This window comes from Arachis ipaensis, chromosome B8, assembly GCF_059453495.1.
Source record: "Arachis ipaensis isolate K30076 ecotype BB chromosome B8, ASM5945349v1, whole genome shotgun sequence".
Taxonomy (NCBI): Eukaryota; Viridiplantae; Streptophyta; class Magnoliopsida; order Fabales; family Fabaceae; genus Arachis; species Arachis ipaensis.
Genome location: NC_142443.1, coordinates 125,037,081 through 125,062,595, shown reverse-complemented (window position 1 = coordinate 125,062,595; position 25,515 = coordinate 125,037,081). Strand labels below are relative to the sequence as shown.

The 25,515-nt window shown below is 35.8% G+C and overlaps 3 protein-coding genes and 1 long non-coding RNA gene across 8 annotated transcripts; 1 reads left to right on the top strand and 3 right to left on the bottom strand.

The window, feature by feature from the left end:
- Positions 1–953: 953 nt before the first annotated feature.
- LOC107611423 (uncharacterized) lies at positions 954–1,586 on the bottom strand. Its single transcript, XM_016313350.2, has 2 exons — positions 1,377–1,586; positions 954–1,259 (listed from the first exon to the last, which is right to left on the bottom strand). Exons 1-2 carry the CDS (start codon positions 1,584–1,586, stop codon positions 954–956), a joined length of 516 nt encoding a protein of 171 aa, XP_016168836.2.
- A 379-nt stretch (positions 1,587–1,965) lies between these two features.
- Positions 1,966–9,782, top strand: SE (C2H2 zinc-finger protein SERRATE (SE)). The gene is made up of 12 exons (XM_016314745.3): positions 1,966–2,736; positions 4,433–4,557; positions 5,135–5,186; positions 5,806–5,880; positions 5,988–6,062; positions 6,176–6,223; positions 6,402–6,470; positions 6,563–7,363; positions 7,450–7,495; positions 8,363–8,628; positions 8,747–8,926; positions 9,312–9,782. Exons 1-12 carry the CDS (start codon positions 2,273–2,275, stop codon positions 9,370–9,372), a joined length of 2,262 nt encoding a protein of 753 aa, XP_016170231.1. The 5' UTR covers positions 1,966–2,272; the 3' UTR covers positions 9,373–9,782.
- Positions 9,783–11,812: 2,030 nt separating this feature from the next.
- LOC107613540 (uncharacterized) lies at positions 11,813–20,017 on the bottom strand. Of its 5 annotated transcripts, none has more exons than XM_016315581.3 (8): positions 19,412–20,017; positions 18,326–18,493; positions 18,130–18,228; positions 17,829–17,927; positions 16,428–16,559; positions 15,959–16,096; positions 13,673–13,849; positions 11,813–12,271 (listed from the first exon to the last, which is right to left on the bottom strand). In XM_016315581.3, the coding sequence occupies exons 1-8, from the start codon at positions 19,904–19,906 to the stop codon at positions 11,903–11,905; spliced, it is 1,677 nt and encodes a 558-aa protein (XP_016171067.1). In that variant the 5' UTR covers positions 19,907–20,017; the 3' UTR covers positions 11,813–11,902. The 5 variants fall into 5 exon arrangements, with proteins under 5 accessions (XP_016171067.1, XP_088353547.1, XP_088353545.1 ...); XM_088497421.1 differs by having other exon boundaries at positions 11,813–12,151; XM_088497419.1 differs by having other exon boundaries at positions 18,187–18,228; positions 19,412–20,014.
- LOC148549749 (uncharacterized) lies at positions 14,281–14,871 on the bottom strand. The gene is made up of 3 exons (XR_015896801.1): positions 14,737–14,871; positions 14,548–14,608; positions 14,281–14,414 (listed from the first exon to the last, which is right to left on the bottom strand). It is a non-coding gene; the product is annotated as an uncharacterized LOC148549749 (long non-coding RNA).
- Positions 20,018–25,515: the final 5,498 nt, after the last annotated feature.

The window sequence follows — 25,515 nt, the reverse complement described above, 5'->3', positions numbered from 1 at the left end:
AAGACTTGTGAGGAGGGGTGCATCTAGTGCTAGGGCAAAGATCCCCATTATGAGACCACTATCCACTATTGCACTAGTACATGATCCAATTAGGCCACCACAGGTCAGGTCCAGTGTGGCTGCTGCTCCCACTCCAAGGGCTACCTCAGTGAGGCCCAATGTACCTTTTAGACCACCACAAGTCAAGCCCAATGTGGTTGGAAGGCCTAATATTCATGTGAAGCCCAATACTTCAGCCCAAGTGCATGTGCCAAATTCTAGCTCCAGTGCTCCCTCATTGGTTTCTCACCAAACAATGAGTGCAGCAAGCAAGGGTACCACAAAGAGATTCATGGAATTCATGCCTACACCTGCACCTTCAAAGCTTTCACAAAAACAAAAGAAGAAGCTATGATGAATGTGTTGTATTAGTGTCTTTTGACATTGTAGAACTGATTTAGGAATCCTTTGTTTTGAGTGTTAATGAGCTTTTTGGCTGACTTGTTTAAGTTGTTTTCAGATATATTGAACTAAGTTGTGTTTGACTCTGTTAAGTACTTTTTGTGGTAGATTACCTAATTCCCTTATATCATTGCAACATTGTCACTTGATCACAGGTTATGCTTGAATTACAGGGAATGTTTATTTACTTTTTGGGGATTGTTATAAACGTTATGTAACCTGTTATGGTCAATGTGATCAGATATAGTACATTTAAATGTTAATTACCAAGTTTGTACTACAAGTATTCTATTTGATTTTATTGCACTTTGCAAAACACAACAGACATCGGGTTCTCATCAAATTTATAGTTGAATAATTTGCTACACTCTTAATACACATCAGGTTCCATGAAAACACAATACAAGAGTTGTCATTCCCTATTTCAACCAAATTTGGCACATTCACAGTTATCAAAATACACACTAATCATTCACATTTACTCTTTATCCACTATTTAACATTAGTTCAACTCAGTTCTTAAACAGAGCAAAGAAATTGATGAAGACACCAATTGCAACCCCAATGCACATCATGATTAGAAGAATTTCAATCCTCCTTAATTTCTCCTTCAATTCTTTTGTAAGAACAGGTAGCACCATGGGGTCTATGTCCTCATACTCCACTGATTCGGACAGCTTCCTAGTGCTCTTCTGTTTGAGTTTTCCACCTAAAGATAGCTTGGGTTTGTGGTTCCAAGAACATTCCACCTCTTCAACCATGTCTTGCTCTTCCAATTCATCAATCCATTGAAAATATTTACAATCCTGGTTTTTATTCTGTCAAGAACACAAATTGAAAACCCATGAAGAACAAATCAATCATAACGTGCAAAACACATTAAAACAGGAATAACTACAAAGACCCATTAGAGGCCAAAACCCAGTCATGCTTACCTTCCATAGTGGGCACCGAAGGAACCACCTCCCTGGGTTAGTATTCGTCTTCGATCTCAGAGCAACAACAGCAAGAGAACAGCGACACATACCGTCATACTGCTTCGAACCAGAGTCTTCGCACCTATCGTTGCCTCCTTCTACCATTGATGCAGACCTCCGCTTCATCATACCTGCTGCATCCATAGTTGAACGGCTATTCAGATGCATCACGTTCTCATTTTGCAATTGGGAATTAGGGTAATTGAATTAGGAAATTTGGGAACGGGTCCAGGTAAGCTGGGAATTAGGGTAATTGAATTAGGAAATTTGAGAACGGGTCCAGGTAAGCTTTCTGTTTGCCACACAAGCTTTTTCGTTTGTCACATCACACACTTCTGTCAACGGAGAAGGCATCACTTGCCAGACGGACATTTCATGCACGTTTTTAATTATCCAACGATATTTTTGTCAATAATAAAAGTGAGGGGCATTATTGTCAATATTTACAAAATCCAAGAGTATAATTGATAGTTAATCCTATTTTTTAATATTAAAAGACGAAAATGTCCGACTTTTAAAATGTCAGAAATTTATTTATCTTTCATTTTAAATTTTTTAGCCGAATATTACTCTTAATTTTTTCGGCTGCGAAAATGGGATGAGATGATGATTCGAGGCAAAGCAGGGCGGCCCGCTTCACACTCTAATAGGCGTGAACAGAAAACACTGCACGCATATAACATTATCAGACACACAGCACACAACCACTCTCAATATACAAAATCTGCTCATAACGAAACGCACACACATTAGAGAAACATAAGGGGCAAGCTAGATTTTGATTATACACGCAGAACCACTTCTCTTCCTTCACTTTTCTTATTTCCCCTTTCGGTTAGGGTTTTCGAATTTCCATGGCAGAAGTCATCAACATGCCCTCCGATTCCGTCGACAAATCCCCTTCCTCCTCTGCTCCACCTCCGCCTCCTCCACCTCCTCCTGCTCCTCCCTCTTCCTCCGCCTCCGCCTCTGCCTCCGTTTCCGCGCCCGCCAATGATGATCTACCACCTCCACCTCCCCCGCCGCCGCATTCCTCCACCCGGAGGAGGGACAGGGACAGGAGGGATGATAGGGATTTTGATCGCCACTCTCACCGTCGTGGTGGCGCTAGCGGTGCTGGCGACTACTACGACCGGAACATGTCTCCCCCGCCGCCCCCTCCCAGGGACAGGGATAGAGACAGGGACTTCAAGCGCCGTCGCAGCCCCAGCCCTCCCCACCGCGACCGCCGCTATTCTCCCGCCTCGCGTCGCTCCCCTCCGCCGTATAAGCGATCCAGGAGGGGTAGTCCTCGTGGTGGTTATGGTCCCGATGACAGGTGATGCAATTTCCTTTCTTGTTTCTTTAATTTCTTGTTTTCCCTTTTCTTAGTCTATTATTTTGGGTTGTTGAACTGTGTTAACATGAAATCGTAACTTGCTAGGATTTCAGCTTCAAATTGTTTGTTTAGGGGATTTGGTATCTAGTCTCTATTATGTTATTTGTTATTGCAGATCTGTTTTATTTGAAATTTGGGCCACTGGTTAAAGACCTTAGTATTATTTGCGGTAGCAAATCTTTATCGCTTTTCATTTTCATTTTCATTTTTTTAAACCATTTTGTTTTGTATGTCTGGATGGTTCGTTTGCCTTAAAAAACCAAGAGGAGGAGGTTTTAAGGGTTTGTTTGTGAGCTGGGTTTTGGAGCGATGGGGAATGGAAGGGAAAGCTGGTTTTGGAGCTATGGGGAAGGAGAGGGAAGGCTTGCAGTGTAAATGTTATATTACAAACTCTCTATTTCACTCTCTTATCCTCCAAACTCACAAACAACCTTTAAGTCATTATGGAGGAAGTTTTATCAGAGTCAAATGTTAATGGTCCATTTCACCTTAGGTGGTTTGCATGATAAAATTACTATTAATGTGCGTACCATTTGTTTATTTTCTATTTTTCATATTCATTTTTTAAAAGAAGTATTTGGTTAGATTTTGAAGGAAACATGCTCATGAAAATATTTTCAGAGAGATGGCTAAATTTGAAGATGCTCAGACTCGGTTCACAGTTTTAGCATCTTCTTTGTTATTCGTGGGGAACATTCAGTTCAAAATGTGGTGGCATAGTGGTAAAGGTGATAAGCTTTCTTTTCTTAATTTCGTTGGTCTGGGTTTGAACCGGGGCAATTCTGAACCATATTTATTTCTTTTCCATTCCATGCGCCACACAGTCACAGCCTGCGTAATTTAATTAAAAATAAAATCTCCAAGTTGCATGGCACTAGATTTGAACTTGAGTCCACCCACATATATACAATAATAACTGCATTCAATTTTGAAACAGGCATACCAAATGTATTTGACCGCTTTTTTGTTCTAAACAGAATCTACTTTCATAAATATCTCGCATGCATTTCCTAAAATTTAAAAATCTGAAATTGGAAAATCTTTTCTTCAAAAAACAACTAAACACAAGTTTTAATTTTTAAGCTTGGGCTGAGTTTCAAGTTTTAAGCATGGGCTGTTTTTGGTGCAAATCTACCAAACCAAAACTCTAATTGACAGAGGAGATTGGTGAAAGTGTGAATGAGTGTAAAAACAGGGAAGTTCATGAATGAGTGCTGCCACAAGAGAGAGAGAAAGTATAGGAGAGGGGAATGATTTACTACCTAAAAGTGTGCGTGTGTGTGTGTAGATAGAGGGGGAGGGAGAGGGGGGATAGAGAGGGAGGGAGAGATTGAGAGAAAGGAATATGGATTGTAATTGTAGCTCAACTTTGTGCACATGAATTATTATATATGGAGAATTTGCTGCTGCATATTTCGATCATATTAGTTTTCATATAGGACATGGTATGATATTGGTTTATTCTGTTGTAATGGAGAAGTCCTTTTGATTGCATGGTTAACATGTTTGTCTTTCTTTGTTCTAGTTGTATCGCTACTTTGCTCCTATAGTTCTCTATCATCCGTTTGTTAATCTATGTTATTAAGAACATTTTGTCGTTAATTTTATTTTTTGAATTTACAATCTGATTATGCAGGTTTGGGTATGATTATTATGGCGGCTACGAAAGGGGCGTGGGTGGAAGATCTGGTTATGCTGATGATAGGTCTTATGGCAGGTTTGGACACCGTCCTGCTGGGGGATATCAAAATGGGATTTCTGGTATGTTAGTAGAAGCTAATACATAGGGCTTTTCCTATATTACACAATCTTATTTTATGTGTAGTATTATTTCCTGTCTTTCTTCCCCGATTTATGTAATTAAATATCATAACTCTTTTCCTCTTGCATTCTGACAAGCAAATATGTACATATAGTAACTTCTTAGAGATGTTGAAAGATTGAAAAGCTACGCCTCATAGGATTTTATGGTTTCTTCATTGCATGTTATCTGTTGTGTATTTCTGATGTTATATTACTTCCGTTTTTGTAAGTACATGGGATGAGTACATGTACTACTCGTAACAGAGCAAGGTGAGGCAAGACCAATTCAATCCTTGAAGCATAAAATATACATCATTCCTGATTTTGCAACTCATTTTAATCAAGACTAATAATGTGGATCAAGAAAACATAAAGATAATCTGATAAATATTCTGTCAATTTTGGTACCGTAAATATCATGTTCTACAAAAGGGATCATACACGGTATTATATAATTCAACTTCCAACCTTATATTTTTGGGGTGAAGCCAACTCACTGTTTGTATGTTGTTTGTTGATGCTTTGCTCTTTGCAGATATGGAAACCAATCGTAGTTATGCAGACATGCCAAGTGGTGGTGCACAAAGGTCAGCTTCGTAATGTGCCCTTTTTAACTACATCATAAATGAATAAAAATCATCTGCTACGTGTCTGTGTTTCTTGTTCAACATAGATGAGGAATTTTATGAGTGGAATGTACTTGAGTAAGGAAGTATAGCAAACCTCCAAATGCTCTAACAAGGCATGCGTTTGCAGGAAATTGAACTTTCATTTTAAAGGTTTTGCATAATCTTTATTCTGTGACGGCCCTAGTGGTCGCTGAAAATTCTAATAATATAGGACTGCTTAGCTGCAAAAACAGATGTAATTACAAAGATCAATACCATTAACAAAGGAAATTTAAGAAAGAAGCTATGCTGTTTGAAGTCAAACAAAATAGAAATATTGCACAAACCTGCAACATAATACATAAAAGATGTCATTGTTGTGAATCCTGTGAAGCATAGCTGTCCACATAAAAGATGTCCTACGGAGAAATGTCAATAGGTTTGTCAAGATGGAAAGAGGTTGTATTTGAGGAATGAGTTAGAAATTGGAATTTCTTTTCAAGTTCAACCTATGGAGGTTGGCTGAAAAATTATCATATGTTGTATGTTGTGTGTGTGACATGCATTTGTTTAAATGTTGTTAACGCATTTGTTCCAGAGAAGGGTTGATGTCCTATAAGCAATTCATCCAGGAGCTTGAGGATGATATACTGCCAGCTGAAGCAGAGCGTAGGTTAGTCCTTGAAAGTTGTGTCCTCTGCATAATTATAACATAAGAATTTGGAGATATTCATTGACAAATGAGTTTTTGAATTGAATTTCCTTTTCTTTATTGGGAAGATATCAAGAGTACAGATCAGAATACATTTCTACCCAAAAGCGAGCTTATTTCAATGCACATAAGGATGAGGACTGGTTTGTTTCCTTTTCCGTTTAATATTCATTGTTCAATTTTTAAATGTTTATGAAATTGCTACTGTTCTGTTCTAGAAATCTTATGGTTTCCAATTTTTTACCTTTTGGTATAGGTTGAAAGATAAATATCATCCAACAAATTTACTCGCAGTCATCGAAAGGTGAGGTTTTTCATGGATATTGCAGACTATTGAAGAACTGAACATGTCCTCTCAAAATTGACTGATCGTTTTCGTTCTTTCTTTTCCCCATTGAGGGATGGTTTCTCATTGGGCGAGTGGATTAAATGTGTTGAGACATTCAATTTATAACAAACCTGTCTGGTTCATCATCTTTTAGGAGGAATGAAAATGCTCGACAGCTGGCAAAGAATTTTTTACTGGATCTGCAGAGTGGGACATTAGAACTGTATGCAATTATTATATCTCTCTTTCACGTGCCTGTCATTTTCATGGTGTGAATTCTTCCCATAATGTATATTTTGCTTGAAATCAATGCAGAAATCCTGGTTTAAATGCCTCCTCATCCAGCAAATCAGGACCAGCAAGTGAACCAAATTCAGAGGAGGAAACAGAGACTGGAGGTAAAAGAAGAAGACATGGTAGGGGATCTGATAAAGAAAATGATTTCTCAGCTGCTCCAAAGGCTCACCCTGTCAGTTCTGAACTTAGACGGATACAAACTGATATTCAACAAGCACAGGCACTTGTTCGTAAGCTTGACACAGAAAAAGGAATTGAAGACAATATTTTATGCAGCAGTAATCACAATAAAAATGATGACAAAGTTCACAGTGGCTCTGTAGGACCCATAATAATTATTCGGGGCCTGACATCTGTTAAAGGTTTAGAGGGTGTTGAGCTTTTGGACACACTTATTACATATCTATGGCGGATTCATGGTGTAGACTATTATGGTATGACTGAGACTAATGAGGCCAAGGGTTTTAGGCATGTGAGGGCAGAAGGAAATGGGCATGAAGAAACAGGCAGGTCAGGATCTGAATGGGAGAAGAAACTTGATTCATTTTGGCAGGGAAGGCTGAATGGTCAGGATCCCTTGGAAGTTATGACTGCTAAGGAGAAGATAGATGCTGCTGCAGTTGAGGTGTTGGATCCCTATGTGCGGAAAATTAGGGATGAAAAGTATGGATGGAAATATGGTTGCGGAGCTAAGAGCTGCACAAAGCTTTTTCATGCAGCAGAATTTGTGCACAAACATCTGAAGCTAAAACACCCAGAACTTGTTATGGAACAAACTTCAAAAGTGCGTGAGGATCTCTATTTTCAAAATTACATGAAGTAAGTTACTGAAGTTTCTGTTGTTTTAAGTTATAGTTGCAAGTGTTGGTGGAATATTACTGATAAGTGTCCTTACTATGTTGTAGTGATCCAGATGCTCCTGGTGGAACGCCTATCATGCAGCAACCACAGGTGGACTTATTTTTTTTCTTTATCTGTTCAGTTTTTTACTTAAACTTTTTTTCCTAAAATACCTTTCACATATAATTCATAAAAAATATAGTTATATCTAAGACTTGAACACAAGACCACCTATTTAGAGTCTAAGGTACTTACCATCCTAAATAATTTCATTTGTTATTATTACTATTTAATAAATAAAATGGTACTAATAGGCACATTAGTGCCTATTTGTATCTAGATATATTGATTTATAAACTTAATGATGATTAATAAGAGATGGAGGGAGTATTACGTAAGTTATTGCGTATCTGATAAAAACATCATTATGGTGTGTTGTGAAATCTTGATGGTGTTGAAGATTTGTATTTATATTTATATTTCCATAAAGTGAGGTTGATAACTAATCTTACTGATTAACAGCACATTGGAGAGTAGCTCCTTCATGAACAGGAAGGAATTCATCGATAATAAAATATTTAAGCATAAATTTAGTGTTGTGTAGATAATAGCTGCTCTCCCAAACATTTCCCTCTTCCTCTCAATTCACCCTACCTTGCAACTACTTTCCCTCTTATAGTCACTCATTTCTAATCACTGAATTACCTCTCATTTACTTGCTAGTTTAAAGTTATAATATTCTCTCTATAGTTCACTCTGTTGTCCACCCATGTATGTGTGTTGGTCATCTACATCATATCCCCTTCCAAGTAGCTTACACACTAATAATAGGCTACTATCAGAAGTGTTGGAAATTTTCTCTGTCTATATTTCATATAATCTGATGTTAGCAAACTTTAAGAATATAGTGGTAAAGGTTGGAGTTGTATTTGTAAACAATATCATATTCTTATGGACAATCTTTTGTTGTATTTGTAGAAGGACAGACCTTTAAAGCGAAGATTGGGATTGGAAGGCCGGTTGAGAGACGATCGTGGTAATCGTCGAGATCATGATCGGAGTGACAGGATAAATGATGGAGATAGGCCTGAGAGTTCCCCCAGCCGTGAGAGGCAATCTAAAGCACTCGAGATGGGGAATCATGATGAAACCATGTATGATACATTTGCTGGTCCTGGCGTACCTCCATTTGCTTCTGATATGCCGCCTCCTCCACCAGTGTTGATGCCTGTTCCTGGTGCTGGGTATGATTTTCAGTTTGATTATCTTTTCCCGTAATGTGTTCTTGATGCATTCTTTTGAAGTTTTGACTACTGAACACTTTTCCTGTAGTGCTCACTAACATAATTTGCAACTTTACAGGCCTTTGGGACCCTTTGTTCCTGCTCCACCAGAAGTTGCAATGCAGATGTTAAGAGAACAAGGAGGACCATCATACGATGCCCCGGGTAGGAAGATGCGCGCCGGCCATCCTATGGGTGGACCAGCACCAATAATTGCTGTTCCTCCAGCTTTCAGACAAGATCCTCGGCGGATGCGCAGGTAAATCTGCCGTATTTTCCTCCTTGCCGGAATATTTTAATATTTCCCCTATCTAATCTTTTTTCAAGTCCTCTCAAATGTGAGCTCTTATGTCTTTTAACCTGGCCCGATCATGCTCATTACTCACTTAAATTTAGTCCTTGGTGTCTATACTCCGATCAGTTGGAATAGCAACTTGAAGTTATTTATTTATTAATATTAATATTTTAACTGTTATTGGGTTATTCCTTCGCTTCAACTCCAAACTCGAAAAAACCCTTAGGGGACAGAAAGTTAGAAGGAATGCCTATATCAGTTGTCTATATTTACTCAAAACTCAACCGATGTGACCAAATACTTGTTTGTTCTCCTTGTGTGGTATTCTTACCGGGCATTGGTGCTACAGCTATCAAGATCTTGATGCGCCGGAGGACGAGGTCACTGTGATAGACTATCGGAGTTTATGAGTGTCATCTGTTCCCTCTGAGATGGAGTTGGCAGGCAGACTAAACTGTTGAAAGATCTGGTCGTGTACTTTGCTTTTCCGGCTAGAGTAACTGTTTGTCATTAATAATTGGATCAGGCTACTCTCTTCTGTGAATTTATCTGCTGAAAGAATTTAATCTCTTGTTTTGCGGAAATTCGTGCCCTGCTGCTGAAGTGACTTAAATTATTTTATCTGCGCTTTTGATGAGGATTAAGGATTTATAATATTGTTCTAGAGTTTAGATGTTTATTTCTTGAACGATATTATCCTGCTTTTTATTAATAGTTCGATACTTGTAAAATTGTTTTTCCATAGTTAAATCTTTAGTGTGTGGTTTTATTTGTACATTCGCAATTTAAATCTGAGTTCTATATCCAGTTTAGAAAGAAATACCGTTTTTTTTGGTTGTTACTATTTTTGTATTAGTCTTTAGTTTAGTATTAATTTTTGGGATAAATGTATATTTTTTAATAGAGGTGGTCTAGTTTAGTTTGGTTAATTTTAAAATCAGTAAATTTTATTATTACTTAACTAATTCATATAATGTTATACAGGTTTATAAGAAGGAGAAGGAATGTACAATCTTAACCATTAGATCAGTTTATGAGTAGTGAAACCAAATTTCAAACATTTTGTTCAAAATATTTGTATTTCTTAGGGTTAAGTACGATTTTAGTCTTTATGGTTTAGGTTGAAAATTTTATTCGATCTTAAGTTTTTTTTTTAGTTATACAAAATTATTTCTAAGGTTTAACTTAGTCTTAAAATTATTATTCTTTTTATTCATTTTTTAAAATTTTAGATTAAATTGTTCTTAACAAAAAATTATAAAATTAAAGAGAAAAAAAAAGAAGCCAGCAACGGAGAAGAGAAGCAGTCACTCATTGGAAAGAGAGAGAAGTGGTCACTGGAAAAGAGAGAGAAGCATGGGAAAAAGGAAGGGGTGACGATGCTGACAAGAGAGAGAAGCATGGAGAGAAGGAAGGTGGTGACGATGCCGACGAGGGAGACGATGCCGACGAGGGAGATGTCTTCGCTGCTCCTTGCCGCTGTTCCATGCTACTTGTCTCTGCTCCTCGCCACTCGCATTCTTGTCTCTGCTCCTCGCCACTCGCATTCTTGTCGTTTTGCAGTTTTTTTTTTTTTTGCTCTTCATCACTCGTCACTTGCCTCTACTTCTGCTCGTTTCACTTCTGCTTCATTTCACTTTTGAATTAGGGTTTTAATTCTATTTTATTTTTAATTTTTAATTTTGTTGATTCTTTGACCGAAATAAAAATTTGTTAATTTTTTGGTATTGATTTCTATTTCTATTTTTTGTTTATTACATTGTTTTTTCTTGCTGCCTTGTCTTATTGTTGGTGTTTTTTGTTTATTCCTTCTGCTTCTGTTTTAAAACCTTTATTGTTGTTGTTGATGCTGCGAAAATTCTTGTTGCTTAGGAAGCAGAAGTATAAATTTTGGATGAAGAAGAAAAAAAAGAGAAACCAAGCATTTTGGTGAAGAAAGTTGTTGGAGAAAGGTTGACTAGTATTTTGGTCTGATGGATGATTTTAAAACCAAGTTGAACCTTAGGGACGATTTTGTATGCAAAAAAAGGTTTGAGACGAATAAAATTTTTAGCGGAAATCATAGAGACCAAAATTGTACTTAATCCTATTTCTTATTACTTCTTTGTTATACCTTTCAACAATTATTGTGGTTTAGGTGCAAATTAGTCATAAATAAAAGATTCTATCCAAAATTACCATTTTAATAACGCATATTGTGACTGTTTAATCACAAATATTTCTTATATTCCAACAAGACAGATTTGATACATACCTAAAACTAATTTGCTTCTCAAATAACAATTTTTTGCTTCTCATTGTTGTTGTACCTCCTATGCGATGAAGAGGCTGCAAGTGAAAGGCGGCACGGGGCGAGGTGGTAGTGGCTACAGGTAGAGGTGGGGAGAGTTAAGGTGGCTATGGATACAGGTGGGGTGAGATAGTATATTGTTCATTCGAACTCGTCTTTTATGAATATAATAACATCAATCCTTTCTTTTTCTAGGATTAATTTGTCAAAACTTCATGATCATATATGGTAGTTTATTTAATATGAAACAAGTATACTTGCACTTTCTAGTAAAAAAAATCGAAATCTTTAAATCTGGATGTATTATTTTCTTGTTTGTGATGGTATATTATAAATCAGTATACAAGAAAAGAGTTTCTATCAGAGCATTTGTTAACCGATTTAGAAAAGAATTATGTAGTAGAGAAAATCAAGAGGGGGCTGTTTCTATTTATAAGCTACTGATGAAATGGAAACTAAAGCGTTTTGGCATGGAGTGAACATTCATAACTACCAGATGGAACAGGTGGCCACTATTGTGCAGTAAGAAAAATGATGCCAAAGAAAAAGGGAAAAAGAAAGCAAATCAGGCATATGTACAGTTATACTGCTTGGGAAAATGATACGAATACAGTTACATTAGTAACAATAGGTTAATCCATACTTCCTGGTCAAATTCCTATCCCACAATATTTTGACCATAATATACTACCGCCACTACAAAGCAGCAAACCACCAGCCTCAATTCTGTTTTTTAGTATCACCCTATCAACCAACAAACTCTCCGTTGGAGATTGATAACTGTATTCACGAATGTCATGATAACCTGATCTCATATTTGGTGACTTTAATACATTCTTTTCAAACATCTTTATGTATTGTTGGATGTCATCTGCAAATCCAGAAGTCTCAGGTGACTTCTGTGAAAATGAGAAGTGAGATTTACAACCTGATTCCGGGGAGCCAGCAGTATCGATGACAGTACATGGTTGTGAAACGTCATAGTTTCTACTAATCAATTGTCTATGAGAAGCTGATTCCTGTGTGATGTGTAAAAGTTTCTTTTAGGAACGTGTTCAGACACCACATAACTACTAGTAATAATGTCCAGAAAGTTCACATAAATGACCCTAATCAATTGTACTTAGTTTGCGGAAAAAGTAAACGTAGAAGACAATTCCACTGCTAAACAACTTTTGCACTTAGAATTTTGCACCAAAGAAAAATAAATCCTAGAGTGATACAATGGAGGGGTAATAGAGTAACAAGAAGGATCTACAAATGGTGTTTTACCAATTTGGAAAAGGCATACAATAGGGTGTCAAGAGAAGTCTTATGAAAGGTTTTGAAAAAGAAGGGAGGAAGGATTGCATAATATATTTGTACAATTAAGGATATGTAAAGTTACATCTAGTGTGAAAACTCAAGTGATGTAATAGAGGAATTTTTCATTGGTATAGGACAACAACAAGAGTCAACTCTAAATTCACATCTGTTTACATTGGCTTTGGAACTGCTTTCCGAACATATCTAAGAACCAGCCCTAAGATGCATACTTTTTGCCGACGATATCGTCCTTGTGAGGAGAAACTTTAGATGTTTGTAAATAAGCCGTAGTAAAGCAACACATGAAAGTAAGTTCGGGACAAGGAGGGAAAACACTAACACAAAAATGAAAATTGGAGAAAGAATCCTACCACAAGAGAATTAAATATCTTGAGTTTATTGTACAAGATAATAGAGAAATCAAGGATATAGAACATAGGATTCAAATGGGCTGGTCAAAGTGGTGAAGTACGTCTGGTTTTATATGTGACAAAAAAAACCTTCTAAAACTTAAGGATAAATTTTATCGCACTGTCATTAGACTAGCTATGTTATATGGTAGAGATTGTTGGGACGGCAAAAGGTAAGCATGGACATAAACTTATTGTGATAGAGATGAGAATGCTTAGATGGATGAGCAGCCAAACATGTATGGACAAAATAAGAAACCCCAATATAAGAGAAAACGTTGGAGAAGTGCTTATAATGGTTTGGACATGTGGAACAATTCCTGTTCATATATTGCCTAACCCCCCAAATTGGGGGTTGCAATCACAAGCTACCCTTTTAAACTAATGAGAAGCACTAAAACAGACTTGTCTCAAATTAAAGAAAATTTCTCGTTAAAAATATGAAATAATTACATTGATATTTATTTATTTGTGTACTCTAATCAAAAGAATCAAGCTTAAAAAAAGAATGTTCTAAGCGATCTTTAAATCTAAAAGTATTATATTTTCGCTTTTTGATGGAATGATTCAGTATATAAGAAAATAGTCTCTATTAGAGAATTTCTTAACCGATTCAGAAAAGAATTATGCAGTGAAACAAATCAAGAGGGGACTGTTTTTATTGAAGAAGCTACTGATGAAATAGAAACTAAAGGGATGACTTGCCTGGAGTAAACATTCATAACTATCAGATGGAATATGGGGCCCCACGGAAGTGACGGGAGGATCATCTTGTGATGAGAAATCTGAACTATCAAATGTTGATAGCGAAACACACTCATCAAAATAAGCCTTTGCATCTTCTGCAAGACGTTTTGACATCCGCCTTCTTTCTATGCTATTCTGTCACCAACTTACCATATTAAACAATGCAATATCAAAAAAAACTTAAACAAAAGCACCATATCAAACAAGGCATTAATTCTCATATCCCAAAAATCCATCACAACCACTACAACATTATCTTCACCCATTTCAGAGAGCAACCTGATTAATTAGTTAAATAAAAAATGCTTATAATCAAGTCACATGTATCAAACAAGAAAATGTTTGACTGAGATGTGTCATTTCATGTTTGAAGTTCATATGTATGGAAATCTTGTATTCAAAATTAATTAGTAGTGTTGAGATTATAGTATGATTTGTTAAGATTCCTTCATACATCAATTATAGATATAGACACATGGTCAGCAGCTTCAATAACATGTGAGCTATCAAACCCCGTTTTCCCACCAACTGACCCTTTTGTCCACTGCCCATGAGTTTCTAAAAGAATAAGGAAGCTAGGATGGTATTCCTTTTTTATATCTATAATCAGTGATGGAAAGGCTTTACCACCAGCCCCTCTGTGATTGCATGCTAAAATTTGCTTATTAGTTGTGTGCCTTGTTGTGGCAGTCAATGGAACCTGCAATTTTGGATAATTGATGGTCTTTAAAAACTTTCTCATCATTCTAGAAAATGATGTATTTAACACATGATTTAGCTCAGAAATTGCCATCCCATAAGCAGACAGATAAGGATATGACAAATTTAGTTACCCAGGCAGATGCTTTTGTAGTAGAGTTGAAATTGATTTTGCAGGCTGACATGCTAGAGAATCTGAAACAAAGTTTGATAACTTGTACATGGTGCTGGTTCTATGTGCAATGCACTCGCAATTCGACCATATCCGTGATCAGATCCTAACTGATCAGACGGTTCCTAATATGGAAGATTTGATTACTCACCTTCTCAGACTTCCTCCACCCAAAATCTATTCATCTTCAAATTTAGTAGAACCAACTACCATGGTGACTTTGTGGTGGACGATTTGTGGAGATCGAAGAGGACATATGGTTGAGGGGGCTGTGGATGCAGACGATTTGTGGTTCCTAATGCTCCTACCGCAAACGACCATGATATACCTAGGACACGTTATTCTTTCATGAATTTCTAGAGAAAGCAATGAATGTTGTTCAGACAAGACTCCATCAAGCGAAAGAGAAAAAGATTGCAGTTTGTTCTGGCAAATAGCATATTGCTACTTCTAAAGCAAAATTCCAAGAGCACATTCAATTAAGGGCAGGAAACAGAATCAATCTCCTATTACCACTGTTGTCACAGTAATCCTATCTTGCATCTCTCATGCTAGTAATAAACCAAGTTCTAAGATAATTGATTTCTGTGCCTCTGACCACATGGCTGCTAGTAAATCCCTTTTCTCTCTCTTTCTACACCTGTCTTACCAACATTTATCACTTTAACAGATGGTTATGGAGTTATTGCCAAAGAACCCAGCCATGTTTCGCTTATTGAATCCGTGTCTTTATAAATAATTTTATACGTGACTCTACTTCAGACTTTTAATGATCAATTGGCTATTCTTATAAAATCTTAGAGGTCCTCGTACCGACTACATTTGTAACAAGCTTGGTGCATATGATGTATATGCTCCAGCTTCAGGGGGAGCGTTGAGAATATAGTATGATTTGATACGATTCTTCATATATCAATTATAGATATGTAGATATTTGTAGATATCAATTAGGACTTGTTTTCTTATATTAGAGATTGCCATTATGCAAAAAGTGTATATATGAGGACCATAGGCTAAAGAGGTTTTCCTCAAGCATTCACAGAAGATTACTCCTTCAAGTATAACAAAATGTCGAACATATCTGTCTATTAATCCCCCCCCCCCCCCCCAAAACAAAAAAAAAAAGAAAAAAGAAACATAATTAAAGGATGAAGCATATGCTTGATATAGGTTTTAAAACAAGACAATCATCAAGCTTTCACACTAGTACTTTCTGCTTTTGAAAAGCTTTCCTCTCTAGATATGTACTTGTAAAGAATACAGATCCATGTACAACATAAAACATACTACATATTGAGATAGACCAATTATGAATTATGAAAAAAAACACATATGGAAAGGTGCATTAAAAAAATTAATATAAAAGAACATACTTTTCTTGTTGGATGAGACTTCTGCACATTAGGGGTCTTTGGATAAGGTAAAACTTCTTTCAAGATTCTGTCCAGTTCCTGTCCACAATGTTCTTCAACAGCCAGGTTTGCTCTAAGATTTCTAGCTCGCTCCTGGGACTGCATGTATGACAAGGTCTACTAAATAGAGTTCATGTGAAGAGAAAGGAGAGTAGAATGCAGATAGAGAATACAACTGAACAAGGACGAATGTACATAACAGCATCACCAGGAGAAAGAATTGGCTTCTTTTGAGAGTTTCCATTAAAGCATGAAAGGAAATTTTAAAATGAGAGAAAAAAAACGAAAAATCATGTCATCAATAATAAGAACCATCCACAATAGGGAAAATCAAAACTTTTAGAAATACAGGGCAAGGGCTTGCTCTCGTTTCTTGGATGGGGAAGGAGCTAACCATACTATATGCACAAACCATAAAGGGGATAATCACCTCTTCAAGTTTTTGGGCATACTCTCTTCTGATCTCAAAAACCAATTCTTCCGCATCCGGGTTTACCAAGCAAGGAGGAATATCAGCTATGTTGGTAACAGCAATAGCAGTGGCATTACTCCTTTGGATAGCCTAAATTTCCAAAAAGCCGAAAGCAGGTTGCCATTAAACATACTTTTGCAATAATTGTAGTGATTTAAAAGTTGGACAAACATGCATTGACATTTCAATAAGAGTCAACTATTTAGATGTTATGATGCACAACCAGAAATGCCAAGTAGACATGAAACAGTAATCAAGGAATAAATTGAGCAAGTCTTGTGAGAAATAAAATAAATTTAACAGGTTTAAGGGTTTTTGCTCAAGTGCTTATAGATGAAAGCTTTATGAATATTTCTCTTACCCAACCCTATGGTGGAAAGAGGTGGAAAGTTACCAAGGGAATTGTACCAGCTGTTGAAGCTGGAAAGTGTGACCTGCACACATAACAAGGGGCATTGGTAGTGCTGGTAGTCAGTTAGTACCTAAAGGGAAGTAGAGTCTGATGGCTTTGGCAGAATTTTAGTAGGAAAGATGGTAAGAGATTTGCAGTCCAACAAAGAACCAATGGTGTTTCCTTTTATCTTGTGTTTCTTTTCTATTTCTGAACATGAAAGGGAGTGAGAATGAAAAATTAATGTGATACACCGTTTTCATATTAATATCATTTTCAAGTGGGAAGATTCTAGAAGTTTGTGAAAGGAGGTACAAGAGGAAGTAAAAAGGGGGATTCAGTGGGAAAAGAAACAGATGCATCAGAGATAAGGGTAACATTTCAGGAGAATAATCCTATGTTCGTACATGGCCGCATCGGGTCATGACAGGTTGCCAATATGGCAAGGCAGCTATAAGGAAATAGATTAGAGCAAAGCGTGACAAAGCTACTACTTTTGTGGAAGCAAGATTTTCTGTAAGTGTTTGAAAGAGCTTGTGATGAAAGTCAAAGGAGAGCATTTGCGATGTTCTCAACCAAGAATGTCAGTACCACCTTCTTTAGTAAAAAACTGAATGAAGCAAAGCAGAAGTCTTCCACATAGAACAAGCAAATATATGCAGTTGTTACAAGTTTTATGCTAATGGTAAAAGTTTATCCTCTAAAGAAAGAATTTGCATTTCACTCAGATCATAAAGTTCTTAAGTGCATCTAGAAAACAAAACTTATGATGAGAGGAAGAATACAAAGATTTAAGATAACATGAGATCATGCCTGCAATAAACAAGAAATGACAGAAGACAAAAATGTATGCAAATTTCACATAAAGTTGCATAATGTATCAATATTGCTTGAATCAATTCAACATTTCAAATAGAACCAGCAGACTTATAGTCGGCATGGACAAATCAGGATATCATGAAATTTACACTCTCAAGATCAGTCTGAATCTCAGAAATAGCACGCCTCACTTCAGAGCGAACTGTCTCGTATACATCACTGGTTACCAGCGGACCTCCTTGTACTGACTGCAGGAGCATAGAACAACCAAAATTGTACAAAAGTTATCAGTAAGGAAGAACTACTATCTCTTCTTAGCATGAGTTCAGATCTTCTAGACATAGGACATATGCATCTATAACAATAAAGATGAAGGTTTTCTTCTCTTTGTTTTCAGGCAGACATGAACATGGATAACTAGGAAAGAGTAGAAAATTTCCTATCACACACCATCTTTTCACTAACAGCTTTGATAGTTTTCACATCAGATCCATATCCAGAGCTCACCATAGAAACTGCATCTGCACACCTCTGAGTTTCCAAGCTAGACTGCCATACAAACATAATAATTAATCAGCACTGAACAATAAGTTAACACCTCCTCATCTTGGCATCACATATACAACAGTAAGGGTGGAAAAAATACCAAAGTTGCAGCAAAAGAGTCAGAAACCTCGGTAGATGAATGCTGACTAGACCACCTGCGCAGATCTCTCACTTGATCCACCATACCACTATCACTTCCAAACAAACCACCTTTTCTATTACTCTCAACAAACCTCAGATCACTGCTATCTAAAGCATCAGTTTCGCTCTACACAAAAAACAGATGCAAATAAGTATACTTCCTTTCATATCCTTCTTCCATATCCCACATGGGTGCAGGAAAACGGTAAAATAAAATAAAGCAAATAACATTAACCTCCCTTGAAGTCCAGTGAAATTCAATGTGAATCCCATTTTTAAAAAATATATATTGACCTCCCAAAAAATTCCGGTATAAACAACGTCCATCTATTTTATAAAATTTGACGTTATACACCATGTAAAAATAACAGTAACCTCCCCTGAAAAGAGATTTAAGTAAGGCCGGTGTAGCCTAAACAGAAGAGGCAGCAACAACAATGAAACACAATTAAGCCTTGTAACCTTGTCCCACTAGGTAGTTTGAGTTACATAGATCAAAAAGCCAAAAACCGTGAAGGTGCCCTATTATATATCATATCTAACTTTAAACCATTTATATATAAAATCTCATTTAATACATCTCCCTCTGTCTTTAGCTACAAGAATGCCTACCATCTAATCCACTTTCCCTAAAATGAGTAAAATCGAACCTCCAACTGGCCAAATCTCTCTCTAAAATAATTCCTAATCCTATATAGTGTAGTTTAATGTGTCCACACATCCATTTAGGCATCTTTGTCTCCACAACATTAAGCTTATGTTGGTGTTTCCCTCTTACCACCAACATTCAGTCGTAAAATTTACCATAAAGATTTACTGGTACACTTTTTGCTACGGATAAAACCTGAAGCACTCCTCCATTTCAATCACCCGGCTTGTACCCTATGATTTACATATCCCTCAGCCTCTCCATCATTTTGATTCAAATGATTCAACACATGTTGCTCTATTGGATTTGATTACATGATAAAAGAGCTTTAGAACTATAGTAGTAGATTCCAGATTCACATACAGCCACTCCACTCCAACAAAATAATTGCATTACCTCAGAAGTTGAATAACTCCATAGCCGCCTCGAAGCCGGACATTGAGAAGCGGATCGAGTGCGGCGACCCGCATCCGATCTCGACAAGCTCCGACCCGTTGACGAGGACCATGACCCTCCCTTGGCATCAACATTTCGCGTCACGTGACGGCCACGTGGACCGGAGGCCTTGTTATTGGGATTGGAAGCAGATGGTGTGGGTCTGTCGAAATCGGAGGCTTCTAGAAGAAGTGAGCTGGGCGGCGGTTGGGCGTCGTCGTTACCGGGTGGTGATGAAGGGGTGACGCTGCAGAAGAGAGGGTTGTCTCTCTTGTTGAGGAATTCAGTAGAAATGTCCGAACTGCCCCTGGAAAACGCGCTTACGCTCCTTGACCTTCGAATGGGGGCTTTGGTTCGTGATTCCTGGCGGGAGGATCTGGCAGAAGTTGCGGAGGTGGAATTTGAATGGTTTTGGTTTCCTCTTCTGGAGGATGATTTGAATGCCGCAACGGCCATGAGAGAGACAGAGAGATAATCACGAAAAGAATAGCAAAATGAAATTATTTTATTCTTCCATTTTTGTTTTGAAGGCCTTATTAGCAGGGTTCAAGTGTTCAACTAAGAACATGGACACTTGGTATTGAACTTTTGGGGAGAGTTTGTTTGCAAAAACTGGAATGAGACAGTGAGACAGAAACTTAGTATTATGTTTGTTGGATTAGAGATTGGTACTTAAATTGTTTCTGTCTTTAAAATGTAGGTATTTCAATACCTCAAAAAAGTATGGATATTGGAGAAAAAACATTTTAAAGACGGATACATAAATTTTAATTATAATTTGTATCTAAATTACCCCATTTTAATTCAATAATTCTAACATTAATCCTAATCCTAATATAAATTAGGGCTTCATTATTAAACAAATCCTTGTGACTCCATTTTTTTCATCTTTTTTACTGTAGCCTCTGAAGCACCATTTTAAGAACGGCCATCTCGTTGCCGCTGGCCTAGCCATCGCTACGTAAGTGATTTGCCGCTTTCAAGTTCATCTCCGTAACCCCTTTCTTCTCATCTCGGCATTTTCTCCTTCACAGGACAATCGAAGAACGAAGCTGCCACCTCTCCCCGGTTCTTGTCGATGTCAACCACTAACTCGTCATCTTAGCTGCTCTGACTCAGGTTAGTTTTATACAAATGTTGTTTAATTTACGGATTCTTTTCATTTTTTCAGTCGTGCCCTAATCTGTGTATTTGTTTGTGACCTAGTAATAGGACTTTTCTCTTCTTCTAATATTCAATTTGATCTCTGAATTTAACCATTACTGTTGTGTAATATTTAAATCAAATTTGTTTGTATTTGAAAGGTGTATTTGTACTCAGAACTTGTTAAGCTTTTGTTTTGTTTGGCTATTTTGATTTGGGAAAATTAAAATTTAAAATGAGACAAGTTACTATTTTGCTTGGTTTGTCATTATTTTGTTAATGGTGTGAAGTAGTAGCATTGAAGTTGAAGAAATTCTTTGCCTTGTGTTTTAATATAGTTTAGATTTTGTTCCTTTGCTGAAAAAACAAGAGTAGACTGTCTGATTTATATAATGTTAAAGGTGTTGTAATGTAGTTCAGGTTTAGTTGCTTGATTTATATCAATTTACCTGCTTTTTCATGTTACTCTTAACAGCATTGTGTAAAAAAAATCTAGTGTTGAAAACCTGAAATTGAGTTTAAGGCCCTCTCTGATGTAACTTCTGAAATCCTATGGATGAAAATTTTATTAGCTTAGTTATAGTTAAGAGTAGTGGTACTCCAGTAATATACTGTGACAATGCCAACGTTATTCAACTATAGGTAATCAAATTTTATATAACTGGACCAAGCACTTTTTTTGAAATTGGGTTGCACTTTGTTAGGGAAACGTGTTAATCATCATCAGTTTTGCAAATTGTGCATATTTTAGGAGTTGACTAAGTTGCTATTATCTTTATTAAACCCCTCTCTTATCAAATGAAGTAGAATTTTTATTTTATCTTAAAGAGTAAAAATTAAGAGAGTCTTGAGTCTATTGAATCTTCAAAATTAATAATTATTAAGTTAATTTGAATTATTTAATTTGCACAAGTCTAATTAACTTTTCTCTTTTTAGTTGCTTGACTTGTTAAGACCTTGTTAGTTAGTATAACTCTAACTAATTTTATCAGAATCTAATTTGTTAATTTATTGGGGTCTTGCTAATTAGTATAACTAACTAAATTTTACACTCCTTAGCTGGTCAACTGGTTACAATGAGACTCTACAGTTTAGATCAATAAATTCTAATAGCCTTTTCACGTTTTATTGGTTAACTTCTTAGGATGAATAATCTCAACCACATTAATATAGTTTGTATAATAATCATGGATGATTCGAAGTAATAACTCTTAACACAACTCTTTTAATCTCAACCACAACAGCTTTTGGAAGACTTTGATTTGCTTAAAGTAACTGAAAAATTTACTTTCAGTTTATGAAATGAGAGAGAAAAATCGATATTATCACTTCTACTGTGTTTCTATTGTATTTTATATTTTAATTTTCAATTGAAACTAAAATAAAATTTAGATGTAAATAGAGTTACATGTCTTTTGATTCCAGTTTCTTATTCTTCTTTTTGGTTCTAAGAAGATATAGCATATTTTGCATGAAGAAGTGTTAGATTAAGTTGAATGTTTATGCGTTTTTTAATGTAATGACTTTGCTAGGAAGAAATTGAACGGTCGAAAATTATTAAGCGATGCATGTATTTTTATGAAGAGATGAGATCCAAGCATGAAGATTTGATATTGTTCTTTATGCTTACGTTATTTGTTTACTTTAGGGATAGAAGTAGTGGCCAACTGTCGTTAGGCGAAAGAATGAATAGTAGAATTAGACGTGAGCTTTTAGAGCGGAAGAATAAATAATAGAAAATCATAAGTTCAATGATAACAAACAACGTTGAACTTTTCTTATATGATTAAATTCAACAGGAGAAAGATTACAGTATGACTTGGAGTTGAAAAGGGAGTGGAATAACATGTATGGTTATTAGACCAACAATTGCTCATTTTTCAGCTACAGAATATAACCTGAATATCCAGAAATTTAGGTGGCTTAATATTTTATAACAGTAGTCTCTCTGTTGATCACAATCCTTACAATTGTAAATTTATTTATATTAATTAGATCGTTATTAAGACTTATGTCAAACACAAGCATTTGTTTTAAGTCTTCCTTGCTTGTTTGTTGGTGAATTCAGCATGAAGTTTACTGTTATGTACTCATTTTGTATTTAAAAAAATATACTAAAACATATACTCAAACTAATTTACAAAATTTGTCATTTGTCTGTTTCAATTCAAATGTCAAACTATAACTTAAACAACAATACTATGACCAGGACAATACAGACTACAAATACAAAAGCTGAAAGACCGCTAAAATTTTCAGAAATACAACATCATTATGCAGATTTTCAACTCGGTCGATTGACTTCAAATTGGAATTCAAATGACAAGAGCGATCATCTGCAACTTCAGCATGTTGGATACTTGGACCTGCCCATCTAAACCATCCACATCGTCTTACAAGACAGGCATAATACTTTCTACCCGGGTTGGTAATGCTATTTGAGACTTGTAACGGAACTCTTAAACCACACTCACAAAAACGTTCACCCGTTACATTGCCGCTGCCATAGGAACCACTTGTAGATCTTCTACTTGTAGAAGCCATTATTAACCAGGCTGCTATACAATTAAGAGTAACCAAAAATCAAAACAACGATCAAGAAATAGTAATACAACACAATAATCAATCAACTAGTCCTAATAAAATTATTTAATAGATAATCAAAACAAATTTTCTTGCAGATTTCATATTGAATATTGTATAACATCATACTTAATGTTGTCAATCGGACAAATCAAATTGATAGAATACATTCCCAATTTAATCTAATTCTAATCTTCTAAATATCTCAATACTTTTACAGTTTTACTTCCTCTATTCTTCCACCTTGCCATTTTGAGAAACACACTCCCAAGTACACTTACTAGCAAACTAACTAATATCATAACTCACAAAGTTGGGAGAGAAAGTGTTACTTTAAGATAAAACCATAAAACACTCCCAAACACAGTTAACAGCAATCCAAATCATCAAAGCATAATTCATATGTCTACCTTTAACATAGCTAGGTTACTAACAGAAAAACTCAACTAGAGATTACAAGTTTTGGATTTTTCTATAGGTGTATGAGAAAAGTATACAACTACAATAATTCAAGATAACATACCATAATAAGTGTGCACTAATTTTGATAAGGAAAAAGAGTGATAATAACAACATAATTATGATGAATAGTTCTCAAGTCATCTTTTTTGTTTTTCTATATAGTAATTATCATAAATAAACTTATAAAATATTGATCAACTCAAGATACTTGAAGGTGGAATAGCAGCAAACTCTTTCCAAGTATACTGATTCTTAGCTTTTCTAAAAAGCACCTACAAGTCAACCAACATTAAACGAAACAAACAAACAACTAAGAACCAATTATTATCATTAATAAAAGGTTTTGAAACAAAAATTAAATTTGTTTCAAGAAATAACTAAACTAAATAAATATAACAAGAAACCTCACCCCGACACTCTCTAAGACGTTCACTATATCATAGATCTGCCGCCTCTCAACACCTGAAAATTTTGCCCCCGAAAAAAATTTAAAAATTGGAAAACAATAATTATAAATTATAGGTATTGAAGGGTTATAAAATACCTAATCGAAAAGCTACATCGTCGAGGCCAATCAAGTGGATGATGTCCTTATTATACAATTTCAAGAAACTGCACCCAAACAAAATTTGATACTTTTAATTTAAAATATACAAAAAGAGCAGGTGTAAGAAAAATTAGTATGAATAAAGAAGGAAAAAAAAAGGAAAGAAAGGAATACTCGGTGCACAAGAGGCCGAGGGATTTTTGTTTGCGATTGTAGGAATAGTGGCGTGAAGAGGGATCCTTGGAGGTGCTACCGGCGGCGGGTAAGACCAGAGGATTCCTTCACGGGAAAGGAGAGGAGAAAGGGTAGAGGAGAGGAGAAAGGGGGCTAGGGTTGCATTCTGAGAAAAATCAAATTGGATTTGGGGGTTAGGGTTGTATTTTAAAATTAAGGGCATTTTTATAATTTTAAGTCTTTTAGTCTCTACTTTTATTTCAAACTAAATAGGATACTGAGACATAATTCAGTCTTGTATACTTCTACACCAAACACAATACTGATATATATTTCTGTCTCTGTCACTCGGTCTCTATCTCTCAATCTTAGTCTTTGTCTTGCAAACAAACGCTACCTTGGTGTTTTGAAACAATATGAAGAGTTTATGTATCTTTTTTATGTGAATTTTTTTTAAATACACAAGTTTGAGAGTTAGATTTGAGTTTTTCTATTTTAATATTAAAAAAATTAAATATGTAAATTGAAGAGTTCGATTTGCTTCACGATAGAAAAAAATTATTTCAACACAAATCGAAAGGTCCGATTTGTACATTATAAAATTCAATCCTCAGATTTCTCTACTTCTCTAAATTTGAGGGTTCAATTTGTTACTTAAAATTAAAAAAAATTAAATCCATATTAAAGAAAAATACACCAACTATCTATTACGGTGAATTACACAATTTTTTTCTATATCTAAAAAAATTAGTCAAACATGAACATCGAATGTTTGTTTACTTAATAGTTTACCATATATTTTTTATTTTTTTTAGTTTTTTATACGTATATAAGTCACCTAGAAACATAGTTATTGTGTCGCGCCAAACCCCACAAGCCCCCTCTCTCGGTCATTCCCGTGTGTTTTCAAGAGTTGGCAACATGTACCCTACTCGCGAGTACCTAATCTAATCAGGTAAGATTGTCTATCCGATTCGTTGCGGACAAAATAGGATATAGTGCAGATTTGCTTACAGGTTGGGTGCGAGTTTAGGGTATACCCTACACTATCCTATTCGCATCCTTAATATATTATATATTATAATATATATTGACAAAACTTAAGTCTGCCAACTATTACCAACAAGAACTAAAAATAATTAAATATAATTTGTTA